General features: G+C 43.5%; 2 protein-coding genes across 2 annotated transcripts; one reads left to right on the top strand and one right to left on the bottom strand.

The window, feature by feature from the left end:
- Positions 1-19: 19 nt before the first annotated feature.
- Positions 20-4,358, top strand: GATC (glutamyl-tRNA amidotransferase subunit C). Its single transcript, XM_075898084.2, has 5 exons — positions 20-218; positions 1,066-1,116; positions 2,603-2,769; positions 3,630-3,733; positions 4,153-4,358. Exons 1-5 carry the CDS (start codon positions 75-77, stop codon positions 4,209-4,211), a joined length of 525 nt encoding a protein of 174 aa, XP_075754199.2. The 5' UTR covers positions 20-74; the 3' UTR covers positions 4,212-4,358.
- A 2,208-nt stretch (positions 4,359-6,566) lies between these two features.
- SRSF9 (serine and arginine rich splicing factor 9) lies at positions 6,567-13,676 on the bottom strand. Its single transcript, XM_075898083.2, has 4 exons — positions 13,291-13,676; positions 9,991-10,160; positions 8,070-8,242; positions 6,567-6,850 (listed from the first exon to the last, which is right to left on the bottom strand). The coding sequence occupies exons 1-4, from the start codon at positions 13,503-13,505 to the stop codon at positions 6,707-6,709; spliced, it is 702 nt and encodes a 233-aa protein (XP_075754198.1). The 5' UTR covers positions 13,506-13,676; the 3' UTR covers positions 6,567-6,706.
- Positions 13,677-13,944: the final 268 nt, after the last annotated feature.

Here is a 13,944-nt window from a genome sequence, read left to right as displayed (position 1 = left end):
GTGGTGACGCACATCCGCCGCGCCGCACGAGGCCCCGGATCCGGAAGCGCGCGCGCACACGGGAACGAGGCTCAATGTGGGCTCCGCGGATCGGCCGCTCCCTCGGGGGCGCCTGGTGCTGGGGCGGCCTCCCCCCAGGGAGCCGCGTCACGCGGGCTGCTTCGGAAGGGCGTGACGGCCGGCAGCGAGCTTCGGGGGACCCACGGCGCAGGGGCCGGGTGAGACCCCCGCGGCCGCACAGCAGGGGCCGGGGGCCGCTGCCCCGAGGGTGTCCCCCACCCAGGGTTTCCATCCGCCGCCGGCGAGCAGCCGCCCGAGGGGCGCCCCCCTCTGACAAGCGGCGGCAGTGAGCACAGAGCGGCCTGTGGTCAAAGGCCGATAGTTGCGATATGGAGCCTGACACTCTTGCAGCAGCCGGGCACATCCCAGTGGAACAGTCACCACCCACTCTACAGCCCAGAGCGATCCTAAAGCTACACACAGGAATCAGGATCCATTCAATCCGTTACACTTGTATGTGTCCTCACAAACAATTACAGAAAGGTGACCGCAGCTAGGAGGCAGAGTTTCTAATACATCTAACTTTCAGTAGTTTTATTAGTAAATTAAAAGCTGCCAAACAATAGATTACAAAATATAATCCACTTTACGTTAATCAGAAGGTAAATGAACATGAATATTTAAATCAGCACGTTTTGGGCAACAAAATACAGTTCAAGGTTGAAAGCACTTACTCCTGAGTGATGTACCACCACCTTACATGTCCTTTGGCAGGTCACAATTTCAGGAAGCTTCCCTATGCTTAAATAATTCTGATATCCAAGGTTCAGAAGTGCAAAGTATATTTTGTTTTGTGTCAGTTGATTCATCACTACAGCCAATCTTTCAACTTTATTTCTTGGTATATGTGAGTTTGGTTTCATTCTCCTCTCTAGGGCTAATTTTCCCCTAAAACCAGAATTCATTAATGAATATTTCAGACAACACGGCTATGATCTGAAATTATTCACCCTAAATATTCAAACTGCTGCTGCTCTTTATTGTTGCCTATCTCTTCCACTTTAGGTCTACCAGAATCCAACATGGCAGTACATGGAACAGAAACCACTCCCTCAGGTATTGTGAATTCAGCAAAACATTTCAATTCAAAACTATAACTTTCTTCTATCAGATGACATCTACAAATTTGAGAAGAAATAATGGCTAAATTAATGACATCCCTTCCAAATAAAATTTGACAGTTTCTCTACACCCTATATTCAGTTGTGCTTAGATGTTAGTGCAGATTAGAACCTGGAAGTCAGAGCTATACAAAATAAATTGTCATTGATTTTCAAATTAAACTGCTAATAATTAAACTAAACCTTTGATGTCTGGGATAGCATGTATTTAAATCAAGTGTTCTCATAATAGTTCACAGGTCACTCAAACTTTGAGGCATATCAGCTGCTATAAATAGTCATGCTCCACTGAAGTCAACAGAATAACAGATTACTCAAGTTGTGGATCTACTCCACATTGCTAGCTCTATGGATTGATCAATGGCTGCAGTAATATGTTCTTTGGGCATGCGTACACTACACAGCTTTTAGTAACAAAGCTGTGTGGACACTGGCCTGTCAGTAAAAGTCAGAACATGTGAATGCTGTTTGTTGGCACTTTTGCCAGCAAAATACTTTCACCCCCAGTGAGGGGGGTTTTGCACTGTCAGCAGGAGAGTACTCCTGCCAACAAACAGTGTTCACATGTGCACTTGCTGGGGGAAAAACTCTGCTTCACAGGGGAGAAGGGGTTAAGCACCAAGAACAACAAAAGTGTTGTCAAGCAAATGCAAGTGTTGAGACAGCTTTGGGCGCTCCTTTAGCCCCGTGGTTCTCAACTGGAGGTACACAAAGGTCATCAACTCATTTAGCTATTTAAAGCACTATCAAATCTGTACAAACTAAAATTTCATGTAAATGACTTGTTTATGCTGCTCTATATTCTATACGCTGAAATATAAGTATGTATTTTATGATATAAAAGTGAGAAAGTAAGCAGTTTTTCAGTAATTGTTCTGAGACACTTCGAATTTTTACATTTGATTTTGGTAGGCATGTGGTTTTAAGTGAGGTGAAACCTGAGGGTATTCAAGACAAATCAGATTCCTGAAAGGGGTACAGTAGTTTTGAAAGGTTGAGACAGACTGCTCTAGCCAACTGCCTTGTGGAGTTGTATGTATGGATTATAAGAGTAACAGCTTTTTTTACTTACCTCTACTAAACACCAAATGAGGAAAGGAAAAATAGTGGGAATGCTGGTTCATACAAACAGCTGGGCACTTGTGCTACACTGCTGTATTCATTCATCACTGCTTTTCAGGAGCTTCTAATCTGGTTTCACTAAAAAGATGAGGAAATATAAAATACAGCAAAAGAAATCAAGATGCTCAAATATAATAAACAAAATGCTTTTTTATTTCTTGAACAAAAAATGCTTTTTCTCTAAAGTATTTTGGCAGTAATTTTTTTGTAGCTTACTCATCTCTGCCCAAACCAACTCATCAGTATGTGGCAGTATTCTTCCAGGACCTACATATATGATTGTTTTCTTCTTTTTACAGAAAACTCTAACTGTGGAAGTGCTTGATCATCTGGAACGGTTGGCACTAGTTGACTTCCGCACCTTGGAAGGTGTACAACGGCTGGAGAAAGCAATCCAATTTGCTGATCAACTTCATGCTGTTAACACACAAGGAGTAGAGCCAATGGATTCAGTACTAGAGGACAGGTAACAAATCATGGCAAATAACTTGCTTATTTGTTATCTTTCCAAGTTGCCTACATCCATAGTCTCAACAGAAGTACTGTTTTCACTGATCATTCCAGCTATGCAACTGATCCCTTTCCCACAAAAACTTTATATCTAGTGTTCTACGTCAGTGTGGTTCTGTGGAAGAAGAGCACCGCCAGTGTGTGTCCCTGAAATTAGGCACAGAAGCACAACAAAGATGTACTTCAATTCCTTAACATATCTTGTGCAGATCCTTCATGTCAGAACAAGCTGTCCTCCAAAAGTCCTGGAACAAGATCCTTGGTCCCTTTTAAATTTGCTTATACCTGCTGCTTGATACACAGGCTGCCTGCTTTGTATTGCTGTCATTTCTGCAGCTTTAGTTGATCAAGAAGTCAGCTTGACTATAAACTTTCATTCACCTATTTACAAAGTAGCAACAATAATCTTGAGCTGTAAGTCCAATACAGTGCTTCTGTGCTTGTGTCTGTACAGCTCAGTGCTGAAGGTCCTGCTGATTTGAGGACACTGGGAAATTTCCCAAGGTTTCATTGTAGTTTACAGTAACTCATTTGTATGGTGGTACGTGGGCCCCGCCAACTAATTAAGCAATAGGGCAGACAGGAAGGAGATTGAGGTTGCTCACCCACCTTCTAGTGGCCCTAAACAAAAGTAATGCAAGATACGCCAAGAGCATTTTGAACTGAAACAAGTTTAAAAGTTTGTTAATGAATAGAGGCAAGCAATCTGCTCCCAGCTCAAGGGGCTTGACTTTACATCTCGTATCAGATGCTCCTGTGCTTAGCTGGCAAAGAAATTAGTCTCAGAAATTGCTAGTAGTTTCTTGTTCTCCTCAGATGTTTGTATCTCAGAGAAGATAACATCACAGAAGGCAATTGCACTGAAGATCTGCTGTGTAATGCCAGAGAAACAGTTGAGGAATATTTCATAGCCCCACCAGGTACAGCCATCTTAATATATAACTCATTTGGACTTGATAACATTCAGGTAAGAGAGTTGAGATGACTTGATAGATGTAACCTTCCACAGTTGAATTTCCATGTATACTGGCCAGCAGCAGAATACTGAAATAGGGCATTAATAGCTTTGGCCACCCATGGAGAAACTGGTGTCTAGCTCTATATTTCTTAGCCATTAGTGTAGAAAGAAAAGGGTTTTATTCTGCCTTAATGTTATTGCTCTTGACTTATTCCTAGAGATAAAAGATATCCAAAGTAAAATGGAGCTTATTTACAGGGGGAAAATTAGTCAGTTGCTAGTTTTTAAAATGAGCCACATAGGCAACTGAATGTTGTGTGGTAAAAATGGCTGAATAATGAATAGTTTGTCTCATACCATCATTGTTTTGTTTACTATTAGGTAACATCCCTTTACCAAAGCTAAACGAGCAAGATACTTTTCTGCAAGTCTCTGAATGAAAGTCAAGGTCTGGCGTGCCACTTCATTGTCTGGGACATATCTTGATTCAACGGTCAAGTCTCAAGAATAATAGCTGCACATAATTACTTTTTCTTCCTTTGTTCTGTAAGATTACTTTGAAATTAAAGGTTTGGTGTATTTTTTCAGTACAAAGACAGAAGGCTATTGTCTATTTACAAGTCTAGAAATTTGGCCTCAATGCCTCTGATTAGTCAATATATGGTGAAGCTTACCATGTCAACCTTGAAACTATCATGCACAGTTAGCACTCTAGACACAATAGCTGTGTCCATCAACCCTGGTTTGGGGGTAAGAGGAACGAGGTGCTATTTTTCTTTATCAAATTACTTAGGCAGAATGAGTAGAATGTTGCAGTACCTAGATTCACTGGAAACTTGTCACTCAGTGATCTGGTACTTACCCAAACTCTCCCATAGGACAATGCTATGTAAAAGCACTTGATTTATTACATACTGCAATCTTTAACTTTTTTGCTTCTACAAAATATCTCCAAGTAAACGCTATCTTGTTCCACATATGCTATACTCCATTCAGTGCTTTGTCCAGTTTAAATTAGGTAACTAAATTTGTAGTTAAGAGTGTATGAGAAATGTACTTGTTTTTGAAGTGAAATAATGGTTTTAGAGTGAAGATCCCTACTCAGATAAGTGGAAAGATTCCCAAGTCCAGGTCATTATGAAGGTGTATTCAAAAGACCAGTTGCCCACTGCTTCTGTCCACATTGACAGGGTGGTAAGCTGGTACAAGATTCAACCATTGTGGGCTTTGCTCATAGCAAGTGTAGTTGCCGTAATACTGTCAATATCCATCCACTTCTGTGGGATACAAAGCTGTTAAGCTTTGCAATTGCTTGCACTGCTGAAATTCACTAGAATAGCTAAGCCTTCCCATCTCAGGCTGAGGCAGCAGAACTGTCATTTATTCTACATAGTTCCACTACATGTACACTAAACATTTGTTCTGCTGTCAGGTGTGAAACAAAAGTGCACAGTAACTTTTTTGGTCACATCAGAACACATTTAAGTAGTCTATCAATCTTCTCTAGCCCAGGTAGACAACATAAACCATGAGCTCCATGATACACCTCCACTAGAAGGAGTGTGTTAATGGTTGGAGCTAGGAATGTGATAATGTAAACGTGTAAAGGGTAACACATAGCTACCCCCCCACCTTTGTATTAGAGGCAGCAGTGCAGGGGGCTCCCTCAGAGTCAGTGCTCACAAGAAGCCTACTTAAAAGCTGGCTTTCCATATGCACCAGCTCTCCTGAAGCTACCTCCTCCCCACCCTTGTACGTAAATATGTACACGTTTACCGAAAGAAATGCATTAACAGTCCTAGATGAAGCACTGGTAATCATTAGACCTGGGTTGATTTAGTTGGGATTGGTCCTAGTATTCATTAGACCTGGGTTGATTTAGTTGGGATTGGTCCTACTTTGGGCAGGGGGCTGGACTTGATGGCCTCCTGAGGTCTCTTCCAGCCCTAAGATTTTCTTAGCTCTGTATTCCTACCCTCCTGTATGATCCTGAGTCAAATTGCTTCCCTCCTGTTCCCCACATATGCTATATGTAAATGATACTAGTCTTTTCTGTAAAGCACTATGGGCTCTAATGCTGAAAAGTGTTAAGTATTATTTAGAGACTGTTTATAAGAACAGCCAGGAGCAGCAGGATTTTATTATTTGTCCTACCATAGCCTCTGACTTCATGAGTCACTAACTGCACTGTGATTTTAGGCATTTGTAAAACAAGCTGTACTTTTGCATTGGCCCGAGATGCTTGATAAATGCATAAAGCACAACTGAGAAAAGGTGCTACTGCCCAATTTTAATTATTTTTCCTAGTTATTGTAAAGGGGAGAAAGTCAGCTCATTAATACCGTTGCATGTGTGAAAATGCTTTCAGGCAATTCAGTCCCTTTCCACTTGCCCTTGTGGAGTGTACTGTTCTGATACCGCAAGAAGGGAAAACCACTCAGTACATATCTAGGCATCTAGCAGCCCACAACCTCCCAAAAGTTGCTTGCACCTACTCCCCACCTTCTCTTAATGCAGTGATCTTCTAATTGTACAAAAAAACAACCACCGCTTGTGAGTTACTAAAACATTTAAATATATTTCTACACAACAGGCTGAGCCATACAGTCACTCCATTGCTTTTTATCACCATCCTGTAGACAAGCCATCAAGAGATACTGCACTAATTCTCAAGCTTATTTTTCCTCAGGAGGGAAAAAAAAGTACACTTGACATTTTCCAAACCAAAAACAAAACTAAGCTGCAGATCTTCCAAATATCTAGTTTCCAATATTTCCCTAGTAAAAACAGTTAAGTCATAAAAAAAGACTTTTATTGAATAAAAAGGAAAAACAAAGAGCTCCTACGAAAAACTATATCCATCAGTTTTGGAATGTAAATTCTGAGCAAAAAGGAGGCTCAGTTCACATTTTTAAAAAGTCCCTGTGGGATGCAATCAGTATGGCCTGAAGGGGGACGAGTAGCGTGGTGATCCCCTGCTTTGGTAGGGAGAATCGCGACCCCTTGAACCAGAACGGGACCGCGAGTAGCCATAGCTGGTACTTCTTTCAGGACAGACTCTGATATAGGAAGTTTCACCCTGAAATTTAAACAAAGAAGAAAACCCAAACATTTACATTGCATCCTGATTAAGTTGTCCACTAATATGAACATCACCAAATGGAGCTCAATCAAATAATCAAATATTGGAGTTTTCACAAAGAGGGTGTTATAATCCATCTACTGCTGCTTGGGTCAAACTCTGCGCTGGCACTTGATGCCTCAAAGAGGTATGTTATTAAACAATTTTGTGCATATACTAATGAGAAATACCTTGATAGCCATAATCATCTGCAAGGGCAGAGGCTCAGCAGCCAGAAGAGGAACATGGACAAGTGCCTCCCACATCCAACCACAAAGGAAGAGGCTGTGGCAGCCAGTGCTGCTAGAGGGTGAAGGTCTCAATGGTCTGACTCCATCCTTAACTGCTGCAGGGAATAGCTATAGGTACCAGTATGGTCCTTCAGCACCGTAAGGAGAGGCCAAACTCTCAGGTCACAATCATGTATCAGCACCTCAAGTTCGGTAAGGAAATCTCCATAGCAAGCACTCTCAGCCTTCAGCTGCAGAGGAGATGGTTGGAGCAGAACAGGTCATCCACTGGAAGGTGGTTGCAATGAAGTAGCACCGCTCCAAGAATGAAAAAGCTGTGGTTTACTGGCTAAGACACCAGGAGACCATCAGAAGAGGTTCCATGCTGGGGCAAGGGATAAATAGCTATAGAAACCAACAGAGCTGTTCAGTTTGTCCTCTGGGAGAATGCTGCAGTTTGCTGACAAAGCCCCCAGCTGGCAGAGGCAACACAAGTTGGCTTAGTTGAAAGAAGGCTGTGAGCCACTATGGCAAAAGGGAAAATGCCATAGCAAGTTAGCTTACCTCGTAGAAGTCAGAGGCAAGCAGTCCAAATTCTTGGCTTCCTGGTAATGAAAGGTGTACCCTACAGAACAGCTCTCAGGTAAGACAAACAGGCTTGTCTGGGACCTGTCCCTTCCAAATGTTTTTTTTTTTTTTTAAATCCAGTATTAGTTACTTCATGCACTGAGCCAAGACCCTAACATGCCAAGCCATAGTGGGGTATGCATCATAAAATGTAGGAAAGGCCCTTTATATTATTCTAACAGGTTACTATTAATCACCAACTCCATGATTAGGTTTCTGTTCTTATGCCTCCTGAGACCAGCATGACAAGGGAAAAAAAAAGTGTATGCTCCTCCATGACTCTGCACGCACATGCTCTTCCCCTGAAGGCATGAACCCACCTCATGAGAGCGGAATTTGGTGTCATCCAATTTACGCAGTGCGTATTCCATGTCTTCCTGGCGGAGAAACTCAACTATACCCATTCCATCTTTCTGAACATCTGCATAACAAACATCACCAGCTTCACGCATATGATCCTTCAGGTCCTGCCAGCTGCCTGATGGAGGAAGCCCTAAGCATGGAGAACACAAAACATAAGACACTACATAAACAAAAAAGCCATCTACTCAGGCTGTCCCAGGGATGCTGACCCCGCCATGCCAAGGGCTCCATCACTTCCATGTCCTTTATCACTTTTCCATAGGATCAGAACTGCAAAAAGAATGGAGGGATCCAAAAACAGTACTAAGTTCCATTCCAGAAAACCAGCAGCAGAGCCCTTCATGCAAGGTTCAAAATTTGGACCTCCTGTCAGTAAGATAATCCCTGGGTCTCTCTGGAATTCAAAGTGCTGATATTTCAGAGGAAACTAGTATTTCTGCTGTTGCAAAGTAATTCAGAACCACCCCTCAAGCCCTGTATGTTTGTAATGAAGATTTTGCTTTCAAAGTAGGACATTTTTTCCTTAAGGTTCCTCAAGCTCAGCTCCCCATCCAAGATTGGCTTGTCCAATTCATATCAGTTGTATTAATTTGGGTCCTGAGATTCCAACAGCTCATCCTCTGGCAGTGAGCAAAACACATGCGTTTTACTGGTAATTAATCGGCACATTTACCTAAAGGAAGGTAAAGGATTGAGTTTTCCTGCCCCACAACATGCTGGAGACTCGAATGTACTGGTCCTGGCAATTTTCAAGAAGGCTTCTCAACACCCTCTATCAATGCAGGTTTTCACACTCACGTGAAAAATAATAATTATAAAAAAAGGATGATTTTCAGTTATTCTCCCCCAGCCCTCCCAGGCTCCTGAAGAGGGGATGTTCTCCTCGTATCAATGATTAGTATTCAGATCCTGCTGCAATGCTGAAGATATTATCAATACAGTAGAGTGGCTTCCTTGCAGGACACTCTTTAAGCCAAACTCACAGGAGCATGCAGAGAACAGAGGTGTGGATATCTTAAAGTAATGCAAGGAGATAAGCATGTATTTGGGAGATATATATAGGTATGGTTTTGTGTTTTATGGACTGTTCCAAGCATCTGCTGTCAGGGAGTACTGAATTTCCTCCTGGGGTTTGATATACATTGCAGAACTTTCAAAACATACTTTCATTTCTCTCCTCCAAAGGGCTCCCTCCACCCATATGGCCCAATGTCAACTCACTACTTGAATGGCCTGTTCAGTTTGTTTCTTTAGGTTTTTTGGTATGAAGTCCCACCTTAAGAATCCACTGGTTGATTGAGGGGGCTCCCTTCCATGGTGCCTTAAGCCATTCTTTCCCACAGTGAGTAGATCATTTGTCGATAAGCAGATCGTGTGGAGCTGCTGAGGCACAGACCACAGCATTTTTTTGTAAATGAATGAAATGTCAACCCTTATCAAAACAAATTACCTCGTAAGATATCCTTTCTGATCATGATGAAATATTAGGAACCATTCCATCTAGCGCCCATCTGTTTTCATCATACAAGAATGATGCCCAAGTTCCTCCTACCTACCTGTTCACTCATGCAATATTGGTACCTTTCGAAATCCAAAACTGAGTTCATAACTGACCCCGTATAAAGACTTTTCTGCTCACCATTCACCAAGATGCACTCCAAAAACCAACAAGATTCCTCCTTGAGTCAACCTGGAAAGGGATTGTCCTCTCCTTGCACTGTGATACTCCTTTACAGGAAGAGGTTTTTATGTTATAGGAAAAACCTTAAACTGATGAAATGATACGAGAAGCTCCTTCTCCCCGAGACAAGGATGCAATAAGCAAGAGAGACAGCATTAGGATGAGTCCTAGCCAGGCTGAAGTAGAAAGTAACATACCTGAAACAAGGACTCGAAATTCTGAGCGTCGTGATGGAGGGCCATTCCTCCCACGCAGCCCCCCACCAAAACCTCCACCCCGACCTCGGGAGGATCTGGGGAATTCAACACGCAGTCGGCTTTCACCATAATCATAACCATTTCTCCCATAAACTGCATCTTCTGCATCTCTGCAAACAAACAACACGAATCAGTGATTAATGATGCTTAATCAGTGATTCCCAACATCTTAGTGGGACATTACGCATGTTAGAAATACTGCAGTTTTTAAAGTAGCTGAAAACAATATTTTAGGATATTTTGGACTAAGTATGAAATGGGCTCATCAGCTATCACTGGCTAGCTCCACTGTCATATCTGTAAACCAGTATAAGTTTTTTCTAATCTCTTAGGTTCCTGTGTACCATACATTTCAGCTAAAATACAATATGGTCACTGGAAAACACAGGAGAGTCACAGTATATTGCATTCATCAACAAGTTCAGGCTATCCTCTATTCTTTCAGGAGGGGGCCACTTTTAGAGCACTGTGCAGATACAAAATTTGTATTTGCATCCATATTCACAAAAGTGAGCTGTGGCTATGGATGTGAATACCTGCAGATATCCGCAGATTTGCAGAGGGCTAGTCATTTTCCCTTACTTTCTCAGAAAGGCTGCATTTTCATTTAACTCTGCCTACCAGATTATGAAAGCGCTTTGTTCTGTATGGATCAATGACGACAAATACTTTACCTTCACTAATAACCTACTTATTAGTAACTACCTCATTATGGTGATTTGGCTTGCATAAGTATATAAAGGGACTTTTGTTTCTGAGAGAATTCTGATGTTGTATTAAAGTCTAAATCTAATCTCGCTTCCCATCCCAGCTGGCTTGTGCTAATGCAAGCAGAAGGGTATGAACTGAAACCAAAACCCTGAAACTAAATGCAAAGTTATAACTGTTTAAACATAAATCTCTTCAAATTTCAGACCTTACAAGCTGAATTTTACAAAATGTGCAAACCAAACCCCCTCTAAAATGAATTTCTGAAAGTTTTGCATAAAATAGAAATAACTCTGGAAGGTGATATATATAAGAACACAATGCATTAGAGCATCTAAATCCTGAGAAGTTTTGCCTCTATTGTTATTAGTTGGCATTTGTATCATCATAGCACCAAGGAGGCCTATAGATTTAAATTCTTCTTAAGCATCAACAAAATACCCGTAAACAAAATAATCTATCAAATTACATAAACAAAGAACACCTCTTCCTATTAGATTGCCTCACTGTTGTAGCGACTTACCCATTTTGGGAACAAAATTATAAAGTCTTAATCAACAGTGGTCCATAACACATTGCCTGATGGTCCTAGAGGAAATGGCTGGTCACATAATTCTGACTGTTACACACCTCCCACCAAATGTTAATCTACCTTAAAAAGGGGGGAAAAACCCCACAATTCTCTCATTTACATTCTTTTTTCCCCAGTTGTAACTGTTAAATAATTGTTGTAACTGCTATAAGGATATTGCTTTCTCTGTCACTGGCAATCAGATATCTGTGATGCAGTGTCTCTGCTGAGCCAAAGAACTAGTGTCTCTGTAATATCTAAGACGACATCTACAATATGTCCATCAACTCTGATTAAAAATAGAGAATAAAAAAGCCTGAATTCACTGTCATCATGTGTGATATTGTAACTCCACTATTAGGAAATTCAGGTACATGTCACCAATGATAACTGTTTAGGCACAATATGCCCATATTAAAAAACAAAACCATAAATGTAAGACCTAGCAGGCATGAATTGTCATAATTGCTGCAGGTAAGCATCAGTTTGAGTGTGCGAGTACTTAAACATCACAAACCGATTTTTAAGGGAAGAAAAGATGGTAACTTCATGTGTAAAACCTTCAGAGGGGGTAGCCAAGTTAGTTTGTAACTGGAAAAACTTATAAAACAAGGAATAGTCTAGTAGCACCTTAAAGACTAACAAAACATGTAGATGATATGATGAGCTTTCATAGGCAAAACCCACTTCTTCAGATGACTGGAGTATTTAAAAAAAAAAAAAAAAAAGAGACTTAAATGGGTTTTGCCCATGAAAACTCATACCATCTACATGTAGTGTTGGTCTTGTACAAACAGTAATCTGTTTGTAAATGTACACATAGTCCTAGATTCTGAATTTCTGTTCATCTGACTGTACACACAAAAAAGTCTAGTTATACCTTAAAGACTAACACAACATGTAGATGGTATGATGAGCTTTCATGGGCAAAACCCATTTAAGTCTTTTTAAAAAAAAAAAAAAAATACTCCAGTCATCTGAAGAAGTGGGTTTTGCCTATGAAAGCTCATCATACCATTTACATGTTTTGTTAGTCTTTAAGGTATAACTAGACTTTGTTTTTTGTGTACACAGTCAGATGAACAAAAATTCAGAATCTAGGACTATGTGTACATTCACAAACAGGTCACTGTTTGTACAAGACCATGACCCAGACTTATCCCATCTGATGCTCCCCAAAAAAGGAAAGCTTGGGAGAATTCACAGGACAGTTATCTAAAATGCTGCAATCAGTTTAACTCACTAAAAAAGGGTAACAATGAGCTTGCATTCCTCCCTCCTACTTGTCCTTTTTTTTTTTTTGTATTTAACAACAATGTGGTGCAAAGCAGTATCCCTTGCTGAGCCAGACTGGAGGAAAAATTTTCAAACCTAATCCATTGGTGCTTTCTTTCTTACACCCCCCCCCCCCCACACACACACACACAGACACTAATTTACAAGCTCACACCTGGGAGTCCGTAGTACAATTGCTTCCCAGGAGATACAATTGTGACATTACACACTGCGCGGTGGCATCTTGGATTCGAAGTGGGAAATCTGCTCATTTCAACTAGCAGAGGGGGGAAGCCAAGCGACGGGGGAAGGATCGGAACAGCCCGATGGGCCTTTGCCCCCCCCCCCGGGTGGGGAAGGACGACGCAGCGGTGTCGCAGGCTTCCTTCGGCTCGCAGGGGGAGCGCGGATCCCCGCTGACAGGGCCAGGGCCGGGGGAGGCGCGGGCGCGGCAGGAAGGGTGTGTGGGGAAGGGGGGGCCGGGGTCGGCGCTCCCGCGAGGAGAGGCCGGCAGGCGCCTTCTGCGGGGGAGGGGCAGGCCGGGGGCGAAGGCGGGGAGGCGCCGAGGGCCCGGCTCTGGCGCAGAGCAGCCTCCCGTCACGGGGCCGGGGGGAATCCGCCTGGGCGGGCCGCGGGAGCGCGTCGCTGCGGCCCAGGCCGGCCCACCCCCCGCGCGGCCGGCTCACCGCGGGTCCTCGAAGCGCACGAAGGCGAAGGGCACCAGGCCGCGCTTGCTCTTGAGCTCGATGTCGCGGATGCGGCCGTACTTGTAGAACAGCTCCTCCAGGTCCTTCTCCCGCACGTCGGCCGGCAGGTTGCCCACGTAGATGCGCCCGTCGCCCGCGCCGCCCCGCCCCGAGCCGCCGGGCCCGAAGTCCATCTCCCGCTCCCAGCCAGACATCCTCGCCGCGCGGGAACGAGCGGCCCGCGCCGAGCCAGCCACGCACTCTGCACCGCAGGCGCTGTTCCCCCCTCCCTTCCCTCGCCTCCTGACGGAGGACACTAAACCACCCGCTTAAAGGCGAGGAGGCGCCGGCAACCGCACACAAGCTTACGTGACGCATGCGTCGCGGGCCGGCCCCCCCTTCCTCCGCGCCCAACACGCGCACATTGCGCATGCTCGCCGTTTTCCCGCGGAGGTAGCCCCCACTGCGATTGCGCAAGCTTCCCGTTCAGGCGGGCTGAGCCTCTCGTAGTGAGAGCGCAGGCGCCACTTTTGTGTCCTAGCTCAAGGCCTTCCTCCTGCACACGTGCCACCTCCTCGCTTCTGTGGCTACCTGCGCGTGCCTGAGGATGGGGCCCCTACTCTGCTGTCTCATTTCTTTTATCTGTGCTAGTCC

The sequence above is a fragment of the Pelodiscus sinensis genome, chromosome Z (genome assembly GCF_052426305.1).
Source record: "Pelodiscus sinensis isolate ZL-2025 chromosome Z, ASM5242630v1, whole genome shotgun sequence".
NCBI lineage: Eukaryota > Metazoa > Chordata > Testudines > Trionychidae > Pelodiscus > Pelodiscus sinensis.
Note: the sequence above shows the minus strand (reverse complement) of the source record. Positions and strands in the feature narration are given on the sequence as shown.

What these genes read in the sequence shown, in the direction of transcription:
- GATC (XM_075898084.2), top strand. Translation starts at nt 75, where the DNA reads ATGTGGGCTCCGCGGATCGGCCGCTCCCTCGGGGGCGCCTGGTGCTGG. An exon ending in ACCCACGGCGCAGGGGCCGG is followed by an intron (nt 219 to 1,065) that starts GTGAGACCCCCG and finishes CTTCCACTTTAG; the next exon opens with GTCTACCAGAATCCAACATG. An exon ending in AACAGAAACCACTCCCTCAG is followed by an intron (nt 1,117 to 2,602) that starts GTATTGTGAATT and finishes TTCTTTTTACAG; the next exon opens with AAAACTCTAACTGTGGAAGT.
- SRSF9 (XM_075898083.2), bottom strand. Translation starts at nt 13,505, where the DNA reads ATGTCTGGCTGGGAGCGGGAGATGGACTTCGGGCCCGGCGGCTCGGGG. An exon ending in GTGCGCTTCGAGGACCCGCG is followed by an intron (nt 10,161 to 13,290) that starts GTGAGCCGGCCG and finishes GTTTGTTTGCAG; the next exon opens with AGATGCAGAAGATGCAGTTT. An exon ending in CCAAATTCCGCTCTCATGAG is followed by an intron (nt 6,851 to 8,069) that starts GTGGGTTCATGC and finishes TTTAAATTTCAG; the next exon opens with GGTGAAACTTCCTATATCAG.